At 37.3% G+C, this 22,623-nt stretch overlaps 1 protein-coding gene across 3 annotated transcripts; it reads left to right on the forward strand.

Annotated features, from left to right (window-relative positions):
- Window positions 1-178: 178 nt before the first annotated feature.
- Window positions 179-9,049, forward strand: LOC137239415 (zinc finger protein 10-like). Of its 3 annotated transcripts, XM_067764704.1 has the most exons (9): window positions 1,317-1,457; window positions 1,526-1,903; window positions 1,974-2,142; window positions 2,329-2,441; window positions 3,173-3,576; window positions 3,646-4,360; window positions 4,422-4,521; window positions 6,990-7,352; window positions 7,412-9,049. In XM_067764704.1, the coding sequence occupies exons 3-6, from the start codon at window positions 1,984-1,986 to the stop codon at window positions 4,152-4,154; spliced, it is 1,185 nt and encodes a 394-aa protein (XP_067620805.1). In that variant the 5' UTR covers window positions 1,317-1,457; window positions 1,526-1,903; window positions 1,974-1,983; the 3' UTR covers window positions 4,155-4,360; window positions 4,422-4,521; window positions 6,990-7,352; window positions 7,412-9,049. The 3 variants fall into 3 exon arrangements, with proteins under 3 accessions (XP_067620803.1, XP_067620804.1, XP_067620805.1); XM_067764702.1 differs by lacking the exons at window positions 1,526-1,903; window positions 1,974-2,142; window positions 2,329-2,441 and adding an exon at window positions 179-961 and having other exon boundaries at window positions 1,018-1,457; XM_067764703.1 differs by lacking the exons at window positions 1,526-1,903; window positions 1,974-2,142; window positions 2,329-2,441; window positions 4,422-4,521 and adding an exon at window positions 179-961 and having other exon boundaries at window positions 1,018-1,457.
- The last annotated feature ends 13,574 nt before the right edge of the window (window positions 9,050-22,623 follow it).

The following is a 22,623-nucleotide window of genomic DNA, read 5'->3' on the forward strand; positions in this document are numbered from 1 at the left end:
CTGCAAAAATCGAGTGACCAAAAACGCACACAGCCACACGAATTTTTGACAGGGGTGACTATTTGGAATGAAAAATTTTGCAAATGAAATAGCATGCTGACAAATTTTGCTTTCCCACAATGTATCGTGCTCTCTCGCACCTATTATTTTCAAAGGGATAGCAAAATACGTCATTTTTGCGTGCGAAAAATCCGCCATTTCTAATTCTGCAGAAAAGTGGAAAATTTTTTCAATTTGTGTGATTTACATTTTGCAGAAATTAATATTTTTTGGTCTACTAAAGTGTGTTTTAGCAAAAAAAACTCATATCAATGTCTGCATGTTTATAAAGAAAGAAAGTGAAATATGTAATAGCATAGTATAAATAATCGTGAGCAATTCTAATGCAGAATAGTAAATTTTGATTTCCACATACATACAAGAAAAAAATTCTTGTTACCATTAAGATTTATTATCCCAAAATTGAAAAAAAAAAAAAGATTAGAAAATTCGGTGTAAAAAAACGGCTATGTGTGCAATAAAATCGCCTCTCTTGTTGAGATACCCCTCCATGGTCTCCATTAATTATTGTGACGGAGGTGTGTTTGCAGCAGCAAAGTGAATCCAAACAGTGTAGGTCGTGGTGGTTGTTGTTCGTGGTCCGCATCAACTGGACCAGGTGTGGCAATGACGCCACATCCAGTTATACCAAGGTATATACCACAACAGCAACCGGGTAATGCAAGGCCACGATAGCAGCAGCAACAACCTCCCAAGGCTGGCTATCATCGTTGATTTATAAAAAAACAGTGTTGTGCATCTTTAATGCTTAAATATTTCCTCTGTTGAAACAGTTTCCACGATTCACTGTTCAACGAAAGCAGCAGCCAGCGTATGCCACCACCGAACAGCTGATAACAAAAACTTGGATGCACAGCAGTTTAAAGCCAAAATGGAAGTTGAGGAAATATCTGAAAATAAGGTAAATATATGTTTCGTGTTATTAACAAAATCGCCCTAAATTTTATGAATTAACAGATCGCTACGAACGACAAAGCACCCGAACGTTTGATCAAAGAAAGCACTACAGAAATTATTGCCGGCGGGGCCGTATTCTACAATCCAGTACAAGAATTTAATCGTGATTTAAGTATTTCAGTACTTAATGTATACTCAAAGCGGTTGATAAGAGAGCGGGAAGCGGCGGCGCATAAAAATCCGCAAAATACAAAGGAAAGAAACAATGCTAATGACAAGAAACCATACACGGCTGGTGGTGTAAAATACGATGATGGACTGCGAATATTGGAAGCGCTTGCTGCAACAGGTTTACGTAGCATAAGTTATGCAAAAGAAGTAGCAGGCGTGCGTGAAATTGTTGCAAATGATCTATCTAAGGTGGCAGTAGATTCCATTAGCGTAAATATGCGACACAATGGAGTGGAACATTTAATTGTGCCAAGCGAAGGGGATGCAATGTAGGTTTGATATACGAATCAATAGCTAGTGATTTAACTGTAATAATCAATAATAAAATTCGCAATAGGACTCTCATGTACCTTTCAACTTCATATGAGAAGCGTTTCGATGTTATAGACCTAGATCCTTAATGTTGTCCGAATCGATTTCTGGATGGCGCTATACAATCACTGACGAGTGGGGGTTCATTACTTGTAACTGCGAATGATATGGCTGTGCTGGCAGGCAATACGCCTGAAGCCTGCAATGCCAAATATAGTTCTGTGCCTTTGCGTATGAAATGCTGCCATGAGATGGGATTGCGTATACTATTGCATTGTATTGAAACGCACTCTAATCGTTATGGAAAATATATTGAGCCACTTTTGAGCATTTCTGCCAATTTTTATATACGCGTATTTGTGCGTATGCATAGTAGTCAAGCGAAGTGTAAATATAGCATGAGGTTGGTATACAGCATTTTGGCCTTTTACCACAATCCAATTACTTACCATATCTTTATATTATGAACACAGCAAACAATGAATGGTATTTCAATGCACTGGTTGTGATACCTATACGCTACAGCCTATGGGTATTGTAAAAAGCAAGATCTCAGATAAAGGCAATGCGGAAGAAAAATTCGGTATACCAACTGGACCAAATGTTAATACAAATTGTGCGCATTGCGGTGATAAACATCATGTAAGTTTCAGCTATCCCACTTAAGTATTTAAACTCGAATAAATCAAATTTTTTCGTTCTTACTTAATTGGTGCTTAACCGTTTAAACGGTTATGTCCGTTCAAAAAGGCGCGTCAGTCGCTTTTTCAGAGGGTTAACTGGCACCAATTGTTCACACCAAATTGTTTCTTATATTCCCAAATATAGATGGGCGGTCCACTTTGGTCGCATCCCATACATGATCCAACGTTTGTTGAAGAATTGCTACAAATCATAGAAGAAAAACCGCTAAGTGATTTGGACACAACGTCGTTTAAAAGGTGTGTTATCGGCGGTATGCCTGAACTTGTATTGGGTACATGAGTTTTTATGTAAAAAATATTCATCATATCCAACATCAATACCTCGCATTCAATTGTGGACGCTGTACGCACTACATTGGGTTCACGTAATATGGACAAGCATATTGTTGATTCCAGTGGTAAGGCCACAATTTCAAATGATGGGGCAACCATTAAGAAACTATTGGATAAAATAATAACACAACGTAGCGTGCTCAAGTGGTATAAGCTTATCTGGAAAAGATATTTCGTAACGAAAACCCTGGAAGATTACCGCGCCTTGTCTGCTGTGGTTCAATAAAATATAACTTGGATGTTTGTTGCTCTTTTTCAATTTTCCTGAATACAAATGCCTGGATTGGAAAAATTTCAAGCAAATAAAGCTTGGCGTGCAAAAGTCAAGAAATTACTTGTCATGCAACGGTAAATGCTTATAAATATATCATTAAAATTGCATGCTTGTTTATGATGAGCCATTCGAGTGAGCATGGAGATGGATGTTTTAAATAGTGTAGAGTAAATTGGCTTACTATATAAGAATTCGAAATTTTTCCAAATCTTTGACTAAAAAGTAGCTACTAGCTTGTATAACTTTATTACTTTACTTTTAAAAAGATAAATCACTTTAGCATGGTAATATATACCTATTATTAAAAATTAATACAAACAATATCTTCAACATTTTTTTCTCGATTCACGAACACATTTAGAAAGGCTACAACGCCTGCTAAAGAGCCGGTATCTTGCCAACGCTTTAGCTTGGATGTAGAGGATGTGGATCAACACGAAAGTAACGTTGCTGTTAGCGGAAATGCAATGAACAAACTATTTGAAATGGAGGATGAAAATAAATCCAACCATGCAAACACTATAAAGAGGATTCCTTATAATTTTTCAACTAAGGCATCTTGTGACGAAACTATATTTGAATGCCAACAGCAACGTACGTCTGATGAAAGTTTTATGGCTTTGGAAAAAATGTGTGATAAAACAGCATCCGATCCTAACAGCACACTATTTAAGTACATACATAGCGAGAACAAGGATATGGTTAAAGAAGATGCTAAAAAGCGCAGCGCCGATGGAAACTATTTTAAAATCCCTTGTAAACAAGGTAAGTGAATATACAACATATTGAAAGTTGATAAGATTGCGTGGTATAAATTTAATAATATAATCTTAGAACTACAAGAAATAGATGAAGAAGCACAATCACTGCAACGTCTATTGCATGACTTATGCGTACAGGAGCAGCATCAATTGGATAATGAAACTCCTTTAAAAAGTATTGATGTAACACTACTAGAAGATATTGAAGCGCCATCTAAAATGTGGGACTCCACAATAGTGGGCGATACCACTTTACAAACTTCACCTTTGAAAATGGTGAAACTTCTCAGACCATCTACTATACTAGAGGAAAATTGCGAAGATCAGTCTAATAGTTCTTTGGGTGGTGATGATGCATCATCACACATAAGCTTTCAAAGCGCTCAAAAAGGCAGTGAAACTTCAGCGACAACAAGCTTTAAAAAAAAAGGCTTTACCTACACTCTAAATCTACGCCGTCATATACGTACTCATACCGGTGGAAAACCATACAAATGCGAATACTGCGAATGCACCTTTGCTGTAAGCGATCCAGTGCTGTCGCATTTACTTACGTACACATCTGGGCAAAAATATTCATAGATGTGAGTTTTGCCCATCAACTTTTCCTCACTTTACGAAGTTACGTACGCATTTAACTACGCACAAAGACGAAGATCCAGAAACGCGGGAGCGAAATATGACAGCCTTAAAGGAGGAGGAGGCTAAATTAAAGCAAAATTTGGCCACTAAAATTCAGCAGCCGCCAAAACCCAAACGAAAATATACGTGCAATTTCTGCAACAAGGGTAAAGGTTTATAAGACTGTGATTGTAAATGATATTCATTTTACTGATCGTTAATTCACAGATTTTACAACTTCATCTAAGCAAAAGCGACATATACGTATGCATACCGGCGAGCGACCATACTCGTGCTCAGAGTGTGGGAAATCATTCTCATTGAAATCGTAAGAATATACAATAGGGTTCAGAGTTTGAACGGGCGGCAGTTAAAAATGGATTTATTTTAAAAGTTAATAAAAAAACTTATATCTAAACATATCCGTAAAACGAAAGGCACAAAAACAAAAGCTCAGTAAAAATGGGACAACTAAATGAAAGCTTATATCCATATCGCCTGCTGATTGGATTATCACCCGGTTGTTGTTGTAGCAGTTAGGTGGGGCGAAACACTGCTCAACAATATCACCCGGTCTCGGGTGCCGTTTCGAAAAGCACCTTTCTCAGAAAATATTTGAATAACCCCGTATATTAGAAAAGCCCTATCACAGAATTCGGTTGAAGAATGCCCTAACTCAGATTTGGCTTCAAAAATGACCGATCTGAGCTCAAATACAACACATTTTGACAATAGCTAGAGTGTTTATGAAACAAATTCTAAGATAGGGCGTTCTTCAAACGAATTCTGAGAAAGGAAGTTTTTGGAATGGCAGCCGAGATTTGGTGATATTCCACTCAGCAGCCGATATGAATATATGGTAAGTCTCATTTTTACCGACCTTTCCTTTCCTTTCCTTTTTAACAAAACTTTTTTCTTTTAATGCACTCTTAAAATGAATCCATAAGCACTGTAACGTTAACAACTTTTTCATACTTGTTTTTTGATTTTTATTGAGAGTGGCGATTTTAATATTAGAACGGCTAATTTAGACAATTAAAATAACAAAAATTACTACAAATCCAAATTTTAGTGAGGACCTCTAGTTTACCATAAAAATATTAAAATTAAAAGTCCCCATCTATCCTATTCGAGCTAAAAAAAATTACTCGAGGTCAAAGGTCATTGCCTTAATAGCACCGCAGAAAAATTCCTCCAATTCTTTTCTCCTAGAGAGAACAATAATTGGGGAATAGGAATTTCGAATCTTCGAAGTCAGCTGATTTGCCAATTGAAATTTTGTTGCGCATTTCTATTTTTGTTAACAAATTAAAAGTTTAGTTATTGTTGCGAATTTGTTTAAAATTGAGAAAAAAAATATAAGCAAAGCAACAGGGAGCAACAAACGAATGATGCAACCATCTTTCACACGTTGTTATTGTAGCAGTGCTTCGCCCCATCCAATAGGTGCGACCGATCAGAAATTATCATCAATATCCTCTAACGGGAGTCCAAGGAAACTTGCTGTTTCGACAGGGGGGACCATAATGAAAGGGGTGTTAGAGGCGTTGGTTCCACATTACAATTAAAGAGATGGTTGGTGCCATGTGGGGACACATTGAAAGCGGGCATACATTTTGTATGCCGGGGTTGATTCTGGATAGGTAAGAGTTTAACCTGTTACAGTATCCAGAACGAAGTTGAGCTAGAGTGACTCGCTTTTCTCTGGGGAGTATGCGTTCCTCTTCCGCGAGGTTTGCATACTTTTCTTTGAGTACTGGATTCACCGGGCAATTCCTAGCATAAAGGTCCGACGCTTGTTTATGGAGTTCACCAAGGACCTGCTTGTGTTTTTTCGCTTCATACGGCTGGGTTCTCAGGAGCCGTATTTCCTCAAAATGCTTACGGAGATAACTCCTTAGGCCCCTAGGCGGTGCTGGTTGACCAATCAGATGTCTGTTGGGATGCTCAGGTTTCTGGGTATTCAACAGGAACTGTTTGGTCAGCATCTCATTTCTCTCCCTGATGGGGAGTATTCTCGCCTCATTATGCAGATGGTGTTCTGGGGACATAAGAAGACAGCCCGTGGCAATTCTGAGAGCAGTATTTTGGCAGGCCTGTAGCTTCTTCCAGTGGGTAATTTTTAGGCTTGGCGACCATATGGGTGACGCATAGCACTTAATCGGCTGGCTAATTGCTTTGTGTGTAGTCATGAGCGTTTCTTTATCCTTTCCCCAGGTACTGCCAGCGAGGGATTTGAGGATTTTGATACGGCTCTGATTTCTCGGAACAATTGCGGCTGCGTGCTCACCAAAATGTAGATCCTGATGAAAGTCACACCCAAAATTTTAAGGTGTAAGACAGTCGGTAGGGTAATGTCATATGGTCGACATTTGGCGCGGCCATGTTTTAAAAAGGATCACCGATGATTTGGTTGGTTGCAATATCAGGTTTCGCGAGGCGACAAAACTGGAGAGATTGGGGAGATAGCTGTTTATTTTATTACAAAGCTCATCGGTGTAGGAAACAATAGCATAGGTGTAGAAGCAATAGTGACTCCTTCTGGTGGTAAACGTAGCTATTGATATGTAGAAGTTAAACAGAAATTTGATGAATATGAGTTTTTTTTAAGTTATTGCAAAAAAGCGTTGAGGATTTTTAATATCTTACGAGGTACCTTCGTACATGTTTCTAAGAATGAAGAATGAGACCTATTCAAACTTCGCTATACTTTAACATACGATACTTTACCCCATTTTAACACAACTATCATTTATTGATTTTATTAAATTTTATAAAATGTTTCTTCCTCCACAGTTCCATTTCCGTATTGGATGGTAAATATGGCTTTCGCATTTTCTCCATCAATAACTGACAAGGTGGAAAAAATCTATGCGCGTAAATCGCAACATATCTTGGTCGAGCGTTTCTTCAATAGCTCTCTAGTGGTGATGGTGACAGCAGAAAAACCCAACTGTTTACAAATGTTACAATATATCAATTGCGTCTACGGCTCAAATACCCACAGTATATGAATGAATCGAACGCACCTAATTGTCTGCCTAACGGATAGTATACATATTCATCAAATCGAAAATATTGCATCAAACGAACTGGGTCTGAATACTGAAACAGTACACATATTCAAAATCGATGAGGAGGCTGTGATGATGGTATAGGGTGAGTTGTTGAATAACATACGAAAACCACTTTAACCCATCTATATATTTGCATTACAGCTAAAGCTTTACAAACAGCAAAAATCGCTGGCGCCAAGCAATTGGAAAAGGCAGTGAAGCATTCATCACACTGTACGGATGGTGTAAAGTTAGAAACTGCTGTTGAACAGCTGCCACCGACACAACGGTCATCTCTACTTCGCCGAGTAACGGCTCGTCCGACTATCTATCGAAGACAGTATAATCATATCTTTTGCCAACACAGGTTAGCGATGTGCTTGCACAGGAAAAGATTTCAATTGGAAAACAAAAACCAATTAAGAGAGTTTATTTATTATTAAAGTATTTACTTTTCTTTATATCAACAGTATTAATTTAAGTTGCAATATCACGTACATATATAATAAGGGATGTGATACGATTGATGTCGGAATTAGATTTGAAACCAATCAATACTCCTGCTAAGGGTTGTAGAATTATTGCTTGAATAATTAGATTTAGAACAATAATAAGTCTGACTTAATTACAAGTCGTACATTTTTAAATTCATCAATTACGACAGCAATCGGATTCTACGACACCTCTGAATATTCTTGATCTGAAAAAAGAGTATACCTAATCTGAATTTCTACTAAGCTTTCAGTTGTAGATTATTCAAATAATTGGAGTTTTTTCTAAAGCTTAAAATTATTTTCTACTCGCTTAGAAAAGATTTCAATTGGAAAACAAAAACCAATTAAGAGAGTTTATGTTATTATTAAAGTACTTACTTTTCTTTATATCAATTGTATTAATTTAAGTTGCAATATCACGTACATATAAAATAAGGGATGTGATACGATTGCTGACGGAATTAGATTTGAAACCAATCAATACTCCTGCTATGGGTTGCAGAATTATTGCTTGAATGATTAGATTTAGAACAATAATAAGTCTGACTCAATTACTAGTCGTACATTTTTAAGTTCATCAATTACGACAGCAATCAGATTCCACGACACCTTTGAATATTCTTGATCTGAAAAAAAAGAGTAAATCTAATCTGAATTTCTAATTAGCTTTTAGTTGTAGATTTAAATTGATTCAAATAATTGGAGTTTTTTCTAAAGCTCAAAATTATTTTCTGTTCGCTTGGAAAAGATTTCAATTGGAAAACAAAAACCAATAAGGCGAGTTTGTTTACTATTAAAATAATTACTTTTCTTTATATCAACTGTATTAATTTAAGTTGCAATTTCATGTGCATATATAATAAGGGATGTCGTAATACGATTGCTGTCGGAATTAGATTTGAAACCAATCAATACTCCTGCTAAGGGTTGCAGAATTATTGCTTGAATGATTAGATTTAGAACAATAATAAGTCTGACTCAATTACTAGTCGTACATTTTTAAATTCATCAATTACGACAGCAATCGGATTCTACGACACCTTTGAATATTCATGATCTGAAAAAAGAGTAAACCTAATCTGGATTTCTACTAAGCTTTAAGTTGTAGATTATTCAAATAATTGGAGTTTTTTCTAAAGCTTAATATTATATTTTGCTCGCTTAGAAGACATTGGAAAACAAAAACCAATTAAGCGAGTTTATTTATTATTAAAGTTCTTCTGTTTTATATGAACTGGATTAATATAAGTTCCAATTTCATGTACATATATAATAATATTGAAAATAATAAATATTGAAAATTCAATTTTTTTGGTTCATATTTTATTCATATGGCTGCTCCAGGTAAAGTAAATCTGCAGGTAAAATTCACGTTATATGGCGGTTATATAAATGGTAAAACCGCAGTAAAATTGATTGTCAAATGGCTCGAAAATGTAGAGTGAAATGACGAAAAAATGACCGCCATTTGACGAGCATTGTGACTTGTGTGAGTAGCACAGTGCTATGCTCACATCCTATAAGTGGGAGCGGAATGCACGATCACATTAATAGGAACGAAACGGAAAATTTGGTCACAAAAGTTAATCACGCCCATGCAAACGTGACTATGAATATAACCGCTGCAGAAAGTCACAATGACCGTAAAATGACTAGTAAAATGACGTGGAGCGTTTTTGCAGGGAAATACCTTGCTACAGCATATACATATGACACTACTTTATTTTTGCTTGGATTCCAAGCTAAAAAAACTGACGAAACTTTATCGGAACTTCAAAAAACAATTCCTATCATGGAAAAGCGAGACCACTATTCCCCCAAAATTAGTGAGTTTGACGTTTTTATTTATGTTTTACATTTTATTTTTACATTAACACTTTTAACAATAAAAACAATGCAAATAACACGCGAAAATTATTTCGGTCTCTAATGGTTCACATTTTTCACAAGAAAGTTGATTTTAATTGTGTTTTTATGCACCAAATTTTCAAACTAAAAACAAAACTTTCATGTGTCAGAAAAAAATAATGAAAAACGGCCGAATGTCAAAAAAACATATCGAAATACAAACTGGCTCGTTTGTTTTTAATAAACTAGATTGTATTTTCCTTGTATTTCGTTAGTGTTTTGAAATATAGTTCACACACTTACACCAGTACTGAAGCCGTATTAGGAGGAAGTGCGACAAAAAATTTAAGATAAAATATAAGAAAAAATACACGAAAGCAAAGTAGTGTCGTATAGGTATACGAAAGCCCTTGCATAAACTGTTTTTTCCCGCATATCGCCTAACGCCAATGCAAAAGAGGATACACAGGACCAGTGCGAGCTTATATTACCTTGGGCATCGAATAAAAATAAAAAACTTAAACAGTGATGAGCAATAAAATTCAATAATGCATCTAAAGTAAACTGATCTCAACTTCAACTGCAGTTGAAGCTTTCATCGAAAAACCGGATATAAAAGGGAGAGGTGTTATCCATTATTTGCTTGAACACACTTGGAAGTGGTCGTAATACTTTTAAATGTGTTTCCATCCCTAAAAATCGATTGTTATTTCCATTTGCTCTGTTGATTTGTCGTTAAGTTTAAGTAAAATATATGTCCTTCTAATATATCACACAAATTTGATCGGAATATCCTCCAAAAGCTCGACAGTTAAATTCATGATGTATTACTACTGTTACCAAGTTATTATTAACTAAAATATATCAGGGGATATAATAGTCTCGCGGCAGTCGGCTTAGAACCAGATGATGCTGATGCAATCGAGCCGGATTCATATATTCTAAATTACAATCCATAACTGTAATATTCCTCTTATCTTAGTGATCTGATTTTTAGTGCTAAACAACAACAGTGAGTTAAAATTTTTTGTAACCATTGTTTTAGCGAAGTTTTCACATAAATAAGTAGTAATACGACAGTTTTGGTATTCTTGATGCAGGAAGTACAAAAACATTTCTCGAAAGTCTTTAATCTTCTCGATACACAGGCGATATGACGTGAATACAAATAGTTTGTTTTAACAAAGACCTGTTTCAAATTTTTTTGGAACAAATTAAACATACATATATAATGGAAGCATCAACAATATGAAAGTACTAGTTAAGCACAGCCTTACTTATGGAAGCCAACACCAAAGATACCCAAATGATGAATCTCTGTAATTAAATTGAAAATTAAAAATCAGTAGCCAAATGGGTTAGAATGGAAGTTTTTTTTTTTTCTAACTGGCTAAAAGAGATATGTTACTACTCTGCAAATTGAAAGCCAGCTCAACGTCGGAGAGAAATTACAAATTAACTTTCTCCTGCACAAAAGTGTTTAAAATTGAAGTTGTCAAACGAATTGTTTCCTTTTTGCGATTTCGTATAATTAGCGTTTGCTTTTTTTGAAGTGTTGAGACATGTATTGTGTTTTAAATCGCTTCTAAAAAATGTTTATTATTTTTTTTTAAATTACGTAGCACTCAACCTCGCAAACATATTGCGTGTTGGATATTTCGGTTTTTCGTTTGTTGATTCCTCGTATGAAGACTGGTACTTGGAGTCTTACCTAAATGATGTGTCACAATTCCGAACCGTAAATGTCCTCTGATCCGCGCTTTGGATAAGCATTCTCTGGTTTATGTGAAAAATGTACTAAAACTACCATGTTCTACTTCTAAAAAATGCAAAAAACAACACTTTTTCGGAGACAACATTGGTGAAAATTTTTCAGATGGCCGAATGACAGAACAAAGAATTTAGAGCGAGACAATTGACGGCTTACTTACCTAAAAAAACGCATATATGTAATACTCCTATATTGCTACAAAAGGCTAGGTACTAGGGCTCTTGAAAAAAGTCGACATATTCGACTAGTCGGTTAACCGACTAACCGGTTGTAACCGTTTGCACGGGTTTTAACCGAATATAGATATTCGGCTAACCGTCTAGCAGCGATTAACCGACTACTCGCTTTGCTGCGACTAGTCGATTTTTGGCACATAATCGGTTACCATTAACCGAATACTTCATTTGAAATTTTTTCACAATCACTTTCTAGAAATTTTGCGCTCCTAATACATATTCTGCATGGTAACAATATGCAGCATACTGTATTTTCCATATTGGCATGCTTGATGATGGTCAACCATATTTTTGTCACGATATTTACCTGTTTATATTAAATTTTTTTTTATAGGTATCAGGAGCACAAAATTTTTTGTAATGAAAAAACTTTTAAATAAATATTATGAAGGCAACATTTGCATTTTGCTTCAACCAAAATTTATTTTTTCAAAAATATAGTTACCAGAAAAAAAGTTTTATCATATGCAAATACTTTTTTTGATAGATTTTTTCCACTAAATATATATAATTAAAGCAAGCAAAACAAGCCATGGGCCAGCATTTGCTATAGGCAAAACATATGTCTATTCGTATAAGTAAGTTAGCTGTTATAAAGGTTTAGGAACTCTAACGCTTGCTCTTGTGGCCCAGAAATATGTAACATAAAGGCATTTCAAGCCTGTATGGGCGTGTGTCAATCAGTGGCAAAGTACGTTGGAAAGGAACTTTTTGAAAGACATGAGGTGTATATAATTTCGTGTTCTTGCCGTTAACTATTGGGAAAAATGCTTACCATAGTAAAAAGACTTATCACCATAGAAAATTGCAACCCATTCACATACTCTCTATGTATGAAATTTGAGCCTTTTAAGAATGTATTTTTATTTTACCAAATCCTTCCATACACCCCTTTGCGAACGTGAACGTGAGTATTTTGTTTTGTCTAATATCTTTGTTATTACTTCGCTTTTCGCAACAATTTAAATGATACGTTAAATAGTAATTTAAAACAGCTAATATATGTACATACATATGTATTTCACAAGCTATTCGTACTTTTTTGTTTGAAATGGGCTCAATTGACAGCAGTGCGTGAACGTTTTGAAGAATTCAGAATAAGTAATTTGCCCTTGCGAATATTTCAGAACTCAGCACTCGTTCATGTTCATAAAAGGTGTGTGGGGTACTTATTGCGTTAAAAAGTTTTTACAGAGCAATGTATCCGGTACGTTTCGGTACCAAACCCGATCATCTCGCGAACGATTTGTTATGACCACATGCGACCTTCTTGGTCATCCCGCTCTCCCACCCCCTAGAGCCATGAGGAGTACGGGGTCGCCAGAGCCTCGGCTGTTAATGAAACAGGAATCGCCACGGACAGGTGAGGTTGACAATTGGGTTTGGAGAAGCTATATATTGCGCTGGCAACCTGAAAGGGTTGCGCTACACAACCCCTTGAATCTGGTATTTTAGTCGCCCCTTACGACAGGCATACCTACAGCGGGTATATTCTGACCCCCTAACCCGCCTAGTCTCTGTTATCGGAATATTATGAAACCGAAAATCGTTATCAGTTCACAACAATGCGCAGTGAGAATAAAATGAAAATGTGAACTAAATTTTATGTTATAAATTATTAATATTGCTTAGAAATTCCTGCAAATTAACATGGATACATTTTTTTTTTTTGTCATTTTGTTTAAACAAATATTTAGCAAATACGTGTAATCTAGCGTGTTAACAAGACGATAACACCTGGTAGCGTTATTATCCGCAATCCGAATACGAGAAGTTGCTTGTCATTTACGTAACCGATTAAAAGAATGTTGCTATCAGATTAGATTAATGGTGTTACACTCTAGTAACCTTCGGAATAAGGCCGTAAATGTAGCTTTTGTCTTCCAGAGAGAATTTGTACACCTCATTTTTGCAATGAGTAAAATGTTATTTTTTGGCAAACTGCAAATATATGTTAAAGTATTATTCGTAGATAAAGAATTATTCGTCAATAAGTTTTTGGAAGATACATTATTTTTTATGGTGGCGTGCCGTTGTTCGCTTAACACACCAAAGTCTTGGGTTCAAAGCCTGAATTGTGATAAAATGTTGATCCCGAAATACTACAATTCATTTTTTACTATGTGTAATATGGCAACATGACAATCTATACATTTAATAATACAAGCATGGGCGTAGTCAGCCAAATAATATTGTAACGAATTTAGTGAAATTCCTCCTATTTGCAGCCTTCTATTAACGTTCGTATCGCTAAACTGTTGAATAAAACACTCCAATATTCCGTATTGCACAATTGTCTTTATTAGACTGAGAGTAGTTAACAATTATACTGCACTTCGCGTGTTTAAAACAAACTGATTGATTCTTACACAGCTTTCGCTCCTTTTATACTCTCTGCTGTCTCGTTCGAATACTTCTAGGCATTTCTTCTTCTAGAATTTACTACTTAGTTACCATATATACGCATCGCGTGTGTATCTGTAGCTTATAGCCTCTCGCATCGCCATATGCGCGTGTATATGTGAGTAATGATGATTGCATACTTTTGTGAGTATCTCAGATATATGCATGTGAATTTGTTTGTGTACATACAAGAGACTGCTTAGCATCGGCTTAGAGGTGATAGTATCCCTTAGTGATGCTAATATTCGTCACAATATTAACTGCGGTATCATACAATATCAGCTTAGGTCGAGATAATAAAGATTTCAGTTCCCGATATCGGTAATGAAATAAAATACACCAAGCCGCATGTCTTAGATGATGTGACATGAGTCCAGGGAAATAGTATTTTTTATATTTTATTTGAATAGTGGCCCAGAAAGCACTAGCCAACAAAGTACTGTGCTTCGACTTTTGTCAGAACTGGAATACTTTCATAGATAATTTCATCTAAAAAATAAAATTGTGCTTGTCACAAAGAAAACTTCGACATGAGCGGTCGAAAACGAAGTTGGGTGTGGCAGTTTTTCGAAAAGTCGGTGGACGGAAAAAAAAGAATTGCGCTATTTGCAATGTGGAATTATGTTTTAATTCATCCACATCTGCGCTAAATAACCACCTTAAGATGGTACATCACAAAAATCGCGAGATCGAAAGTATTACCACAAGTTTTATTTATAATTTAGAAATAAAATAAACGTATACTCTTAGTTCAACTATATCACAGCCAAACGAAGAAATTTCGGAAAATAACGATCCGTTACTAAAAAAGCGGAAGATTGTAACATCGATGTGCAACAGCGAACGTCAGGAAACGATAGCACAAGCAACGGTACGTTTTATCGCTACAAATATGTTGCCAATATCCCTGGCATCATCAGAAGGTTTCAGGGATTTCATGAAGTTGTTAGAAACGGGATTCAAAGTACCTTGCGAAAGCAGTATTCATTCACGTTTGCAGCTTCTTTATAAATCAGTACGTGATCATATATCGAGGGACTTGGAAGCAAGCATTTCTATTTCCATTGGCGAATGGTCTTCACGTACCCCAGATTTTTATATTTCGGTTGAGGCGCAGTACTTCAATTTAAACAATGACTTATGCAGTGTTACACTTTGTAACCAACAGTTGCAAGGTACGCATATTTAATATTCTATGGATATAAATTATAATTTGAATGCACTGTAATTATCTTGTAAAATTTTTAAATATTGGCAAGTTATGAAGCTTTCAAACCATAAAATTGAAACAACAGGTCATAAGGCGGATTCACAAACTAATTTTGGTCGTTTCAAAGCGAAGAAAGCGCCAAGGTGTTTCTATGTTATCTTAAACGTTTGTGTGAATCCACCTTAAGTAACAATGGAATGCTTTGTCGCTTTCTTCGCTTTGATACCAAAGGGTTTATGTAAATCCTTTTTTTCCGCATTGACTCGAGGAAGTGCTACATTTTTCGATATTTATCCTTTAATGTATTCCTAATATTTATATGATACTATAAAGCTAGGTATATAATGTTCGGCTTCGCCCGAACTTAGCTATCCTTACTTGTTTAATCTGAGTTACTATTCAGGAAGGCCAAATGCTGAAAATATTGCTGCAGCTGTCGAGACCTGCTTAGAGGACTGAAATATATCTAGAAAAATACAAGCGATAACTCATAATAGTGCAAGCGTGATGAATGCGACTGCAAAAAAACTTTTAAATATACCAGATAGTGTTAAGTATAGTGCTCATATTTTGCAGCTTGTGCTCAAAGATGCACTTGGATCTGCTTCGGATTATGCCAATTTATGCACAAAAGGAAAAAATATAGCATCATTCTTCCATCGATCAAATGTAGCCAAGTCTGCGCTTTCAGCACGCCAAGTACAACTTGGCATTAAGGAAAATTGCTTAGTTCAGTCATGTGAAATTCGTTGGAATTCTAAGCTTCATATGTTTGAAAGTTTACTTTTGAACCGAAATGCTATATGTTTAGTTTTAACGGACAGAACCATCACAAAATCGTGCGACGCGCTTAAGTTGGAGTTAAGCGAAACTGAATGGAGTTGGATGGCAACACTAGTGAAGCTCTTGCTGCCTTTCGAAAAGGCCACAACTGTATTGTGCAGTGCAAAGTGGGTAACATTGCCTTTGGTCCGTCCGTTAATAAATCGCCTAATCATAGCGGAATGATACAAGGTGGCAGCATGGTGACATACCTACAAACATAAATAAAAATTTCATGTACTTTGTTTTTGTAAATTCGATGGACAAATGTCAAAATCGTACTGCGCCGGAAGTGTATGTATCATATCAAATAAAAAAGTTTATAATCAGCTGTTCCATGCTGCCACCTTGTATCGTTGCACCATGCGCCTAATTGAAAATCATATGGGTCCTGCACTTAATGAACACACAAACGAAAATGTGTTTAAAGAAAGTGCTAAGAAATCTTTTTTGAAACGATTTGATATGGACAATGGTAGCAGTAACATTTCAGTTGCTATTGTATCCATTTTTTTAGATCCAAGATACAAAAGTTTGCAATATGAAAACACAGAAACGAAAATGAAAGTCCATGATTTTTTTAGAAGTAATTTAAAAGATGGAACTTCTGTGGATGACACGGTGGCCACAGAAAAAAATATTGATCTTGACTTCCTATTTGAGTCCGAAATAAACCGAACAGACCTTAAATCGCAAATGGATTTATACATTGCAGAACCACAAGTTGGTAACAACATCGATCCCATATTGTGGTGGAAATCCCATAGCGAAATTTATCCCGATATTTTCAACATTGCTAAGCGCTACCTGTGTATACCAGCCACTTTGGCTGAGTCCGAGCGAACGTTTTCCATCGCTGGGAACATTGTCTCACAACGTAGAAGTTGTTTGTTACCAAGAAATATAAATCTTCTTACTTTCTTGTATAAAAACAGAGGTTATATGAAGGGGAATGAACTTATTTAAATGTATATGTCGTTTTTATATACAGCATTAAGGACTATGAATATGTTTTGGCATGATTTGTATTTTATGGAAATAAAAATCTTAGATATGCACATATTATTTTATATGTTTTATTAATTGAATTATATTTTATATGTAAGGAAATTTATGCATATATTAATAAACTTTAAATGAGGCGCAAGTTTCTAAGATATACCTATCGTCCAGAGCTGTAAAAGTGTGCAATCATTTGAAATTTTAAATGATTGAGTTAAGAATGCTGTTTCCTCATTCTTTCATTCCTTGTTAAGGAATGTGGCTTAAAAGTCAACCTATTCTTCATTCAGTAGTGGGAAAAAAGAATGCACTCTTGTACTCTTCGAAGAAAGAATGAAGTAATTGAATGAAACACAAACATTTTTCAACACAGAATAAGCATTCAAATGAATGCAGCCTTTGCTGAGTGTGCACACACTTTTATAGTACCAATCTTCATATAGCAGGACGGGTACGATAAGTGACTTGTAGAGTACGATTTTCGTTCGCCGAGAGAGGACTTTACTTTTCAATTGCTTACCTAGTCCAAAGTAGCATTTATTGGCAAGATTGATTCTTCGCTGGATTTCAGTGCTGATGTTGTTGCTAGTGTTGATGCTGGTTCCCAAATAAACGAAGTCTTTTACTATTTCGAAATTATGGCTGCCAACAGTAGCGTGGTTGCCAAGGCGCATATGCGCTGACTCTTTGCTCGATGACAGCAGGTACTTCGTTTTGTCCTCATTCACCATCAAACCCATCTTTACCGCTTCTTTTTCCAGCTTGGAGTAAGCAGAACTAACAGCGCGGGTGTTTAGGCCGATGATATTAATGTCATCAGCATATGCCAGTAATTGCATGCTTTTATAGTATATTGTTCCAGTGCGGTTAAGTTCTGCAGCTAGTATAATTTTCTCCAGCATCAAATTAAAGAAATCGCACGATAGGGGGTCACCCTGTCTGAAACCTCGTTTAGTTTCGAACGGCTCGGAGAGGTCCTTCCCAATTCTGACTGAGCTGATGGTGTTGCTCAACGTCATTTTGCACAGCCGTATAAGTTTTGCGGGGAAACCAAATTCATACATAGCGGCATATAGGCAGCTCCTTTTCGTGCTGTCGAAGGCGGCTTTAAAGTCGACGAAGAGGTGACCCCCCCAGCGGGTTAGGGGATCAGAATATATCCGCGGTAGGTATGCCTGTCGTAAGAGGCGACTAAAATACCAGATTCAAGGGGCTGTGTAGCGCAACCCTTCAGGTTGCCAGCGCAATATATAGCTTCTCCAAACCCAATTGTCAACCTCACCTATCCGCGGCGAATCCTGTTTCACTAACAGACAAGGCTCTGGCGACCCCAAGCTCCTCATGGAACTTGGGGGTAGAGAGGGAGGGAATGGCCTGAAGGTTTAATGTGGCCACATAAATCGTTCCCGAGATGGTCGGGCTAGTACCTTAATGGTGCTATGGTACCGGAGCGTACCGGATTTGTATCCGGCAAAGGACCATCACATCGATGACACTCCCCAAAGCCTTCGGGGAGCAACTTTATCGCTACAACAACAACAACAACAACAACGAAGAGGTGATGTGTGTCGATTCTCTTTTCACGTGTTTTTTCCAAGATTTGGCGCATTGTGAAAATCTGGTCGATGGTAGATTTACCAGGTCTGAAGCCGCACTGATAAGGTCCAATCAGCCGGTTCACGGTGGGCTTCAATCTTTCGCACAATACACTTGAAAGGACCTTATATGCGATATTAAGAAGGCTGATTCCACGATAGTTGGTGCATTTTGCAGTATCCCCCTTCTTGTGGACTGGGCAAAGAACACTTAGATTCCAACCGTCGGGCATGCTTTCGTCCGCCCATATTTTGCTAAGAAGCTGCTGCATGCGCCTTACCAACTCCTCGCCGCCGAACTTGAATAGCTCCGCAGGCAATCCATCAGCGCCCACGGCCTTGTTGTTTTTCAATCGGTTATTCGTCATAATCGGGCGGGGGGACATATATTCCATCATCATCGATTGCGGGATCGGGTTCTTCATCTCTGCGCGGTGAATTGCTGCCTCCATTTAGGAGAGCAGAGAAGTGTTCCCTCCATAATCTAAGCACTCTATGGACATCAGTTACAAGGTCGCCGTTTTCATTCCTACAGGAGTTTGCCCCGGTCTTAAAACCTTCCGTCTGTCGCAGTATTTTTTGGTAGAATTTTCGGGCGTTATTCCTGGTGGCTAGCAGCTCAAGCTCCTCGCACTCACGCCTTTCTGCTTCTGCTTTTTTCTTCCTGAAAAGGCGTCTCGCTTCCCTTTTCAACTCACGATAGCGTTCACACACTCCTCTTGTCGCGCTCGCTTTTAACGTAGCCCTGTAGGCAGCGTCTTTTCTTTCGGTTGCAACGCGGCATTCTTCATGATACCAGTTGTTTTTTCGTGGCCGCCGGTAACCAATTTTTTCCTCGGCGGCGGTACGAAGTGCTTTGGAGATATGCTCCCACTGCTCCTGTATTCCTTCAGGATGAGTTATGCCCTCAGAGAGCAGGTGTGAGAGTCGAGTTGCGAAATCATTGGCAGTCTGTTGTGATTGAAGCTTTTCGACGTTTAGCTTTCCTTGTGTTTTTTGTTCCTTGTTTTTAGCCGCGTTGAGGCGGGTGCGTATTTTGGCTGCAACGAGATAATGGTCCGAATCGATGTTAGGTCCTCGGATCGTGCGCACATCTAAAACACTGGAGGCATGTCGTCCGTCTATCACAACGTGATCGATCTGATTGCGAGTATTTCGATCAGGAGACAGCCATATAGCTTGATGTATCTTTTTATGCATGAACCTCGGCTTGATATGACCATGTTTCGAGCACCGGCAAAGTCAATCAGCCTCAGTCCGTTAGGAGAAGTTTCATTGTGTAGGCTGAACTTTCCGACTGTAGGGCCAAAAACACCTTCTTTGCCCACCCTGGCGTTAAAGTCGCCAAGCACGACTTTTATATCATGACGGGGGCAGTGCTCGTATGTGCGTTCTAATTGTTCATAAAAAGTGTCTTTCACCTCATCGTCTTTCTCCTCTGTCGGCGCATGGGCGCAGATGAATGATATATTAAAAAATTTTGCTTTTATTCGGATAGCGGCGAGACGCTCGTCCACAGGCGTGAACGCCAGCACTTGGCGACAAAGTCTCTCTCCCACCACGAATCCGACGCCGAAACTGCGCTTATTCGCATGGCCACTCCAATATATGTCACAATTTTTGATCTTTTTTCTTCCTTCCTTCGTCCAACGCATTTCTTGGATGGCGGTGATGTCAGATTTTGCTTTGACGAGGACATCAACCAGCCGGGCATCTGCACCAATCCCATTCAGGGAGCGGACGTTCCAGGTGCATGCCCTCAATTCATTGTCCTTCAAACGTTTGCCATGGTCGTCATCAATAGAGAGTGTATTTATCCGAGGTTTGTTGTTATATTTCATTGGAGTATGGTTTTACGTGGCGGGTCCCAAGCCCAGCGCACAACCCGCTCAGCGGGGGTGAAAATATTACTTGGCACGTTTATATAGCGAGCCGCTTGCTCCAAGACAGACGCCCGCTTGCAGCCGCACCTAGAGGTGTACAGACGCTGCCGATGAGATCTCCCCCGGCTAGCCCTTAAACCGATTATGTCAGAGTGGCCTAGCCAGGTTGTCGCCTTCTCACATTAGCTCACCGCTAAACGGGTGTTTAGCGGCTACCCAGAGGATACTTGGCCGCAAGCGACCGGCAGTAGTGAGCTGCTTGAACCGCATGCAAAAGAATCGCTCTGGCCATTCCCAGGTGAATGGCGGTCAGAAGCTTTCCCCACTTTCGTGGACTTCTACACACGGCCCCACCCTCCTAGTACCAATCAATTATGAAAAATGTCGTACAAGCACAAAACCCGCTCAAATATCACATGGTTGCATTTAATTAAAGCCACTTCAAAATATCAACACAAAAATTTAGTTATTGACAGTGATGACCACTTTTTTCGTTATTTAAATGGTAATAAAGCACAAAGAGGTTAATTGAAAAAGCATTTTTATTAAAATTGTTCTAAAAATTGAATAGTAAAAAAAGCAAATGACAAATATTTCAACATACCTGTTCCGAAAATTGTCATCGTTCTAAATAAGTGTTGTCAATGTGCCATATAAAAGACTTGCATTGAAAAGTACTAGCCTACATTATTAGCACGTCCTCAATTGGTTATTAAACAATTGAAGAAAAGGCAATACATTATAAAAGCTCTTAAGTTCCTCCATATATTCTTCCTAGCGGTATATGATCAAATATTGTATCTATACTGGTTTGTGAATTTGCAAATTGCAATAGCAATATCCTATTTTCTAAGAAAATTATTCTTCTAAACACAATAGTTTGTAATTACGGCCATTTAAATTAGGCTCAATAGGTAGTTGTAGCTTTTTTGATAGCAAGGAAATTAACTTTGAATACAAATCTGCTCAAGTAAGATAGAATACAACCAAAACAATTTCAATATTTTTCCAATGCCGTGCAGAGAGACTATTCTCAACCACTCGGGTCCTATATTTATGTATATTCCGTCAAACACTGTTAAAATATCAGCTGTAAAAAAAACTGTAGTCCGATGGAGCCAGTCAATAAACCTCTGAAAAGTTTCTCCCAATGGAACATTTTTTTTGTTGCACAGGTGAACGAAAACGGAAGGTGAATCAGGTGAATAGAAAAAGCCTGAGTCACCGTAGGACGATGCCATGGAATTAGACATATATTTATCGAAATTCTCGGAATTAGGAGGCTCCAACGAAATCGCCGATACACCTATGTACTTTGATGTATTTAAAGTTAAATGACTTAAACTCAAGTATCTGTTTTTGTTATATTATCGACAAAAAATATCCACAATTTACTCTATTTGGTCAATGCACAATGTGTTCATTTACAAAATCCATTTTACAACAATAGCAAAATGAGTAGTAACATTTTGACATATAGCAAGAAGGCAATAGATTGTCTTTGGGAAGTTTCAGCCAAATTCGACTATGTCTTCATGTCTTTTGAATACTTTATATAATCGAGAGCCCTATGGTTTTATGTAAGCGAGTTATCCACGAGAGTTACCTAAAAAAGAAACCAATCAACCTACAAGAACCTAACATTTTTTGATCTCATACGATTAATTAAAAAAATCAACCCAATTACGAAGTATACAAAATCTGCTATGAAGTACTATTTCTTGTATGTCTTATGTTCGGACACCATGAAGATGATTTAAGACTTTCCTGGTTTATAATTAGCTACTTGTTTGTTTGTTTTCGAAAGCGCAATATACCAGTAAATGCTTCTTTCTTTTCAGTTGCTCTTAAACAATATTCATATTCAATAATTATAAGCCGGTGTTAAGCTCGTGAATTCTTAAATATTTAACTACTTGAATAATTATAAGGGGCTATTATTTCTATTGATAAATTTTACGCCTTTTTTGCACCCAACTCCTTAATTGATTTAACATATCTGGTGGCAATGAAAGTATACCAAAAAATAACCTTGGGAGAAAATTATTTAGTACTGAATGGAAAAAAAAGTGTGCATTTATTTCAAGTTTACATTCATTAAAGATTGGGA

This window comes from Eurosta solidaginis, chromosome 2 (genome assembly GCF_040869045.1).
Source record: "Eurosta solidaginis isolate ZX-2024a chromosome 2, ASM4086904v1, whole genome shotgun sequence".
Classification (NCBI taxonomy): domain Eukaryota; kingdom Metazoa; phylum Arthropoda; class Insecta; order Diptera; family Tephritidae; genus Eurosta; species Eurosta solidaginis.

What these genes read in the sequence shown, in the direction of transcription:
- LOC137239415 (XM_067764702.1), top strand. Translation starts at nt 932, where the DNA reads ATGGAAGTTGAGGAAATATCTGAAAATAAG. An exon ending in CCAAGCGAAGGGGATGCAAT is followed by an intron (nt 1,458 to 3,172) that starts GTAGGTTTGATA and finishes GAACACATTTAG; the next exon opens with AAAGGCTACAACGCCTGCTA. An exon ending in TAAAATCCCTTGTAAACAAG is followed by an intron (nt 3,577 to 3,645) that starts GTAAGTGAATAT and finishes ATATAATCTTAG; the next exon opens with AACTACAAGAAATAGATGAA.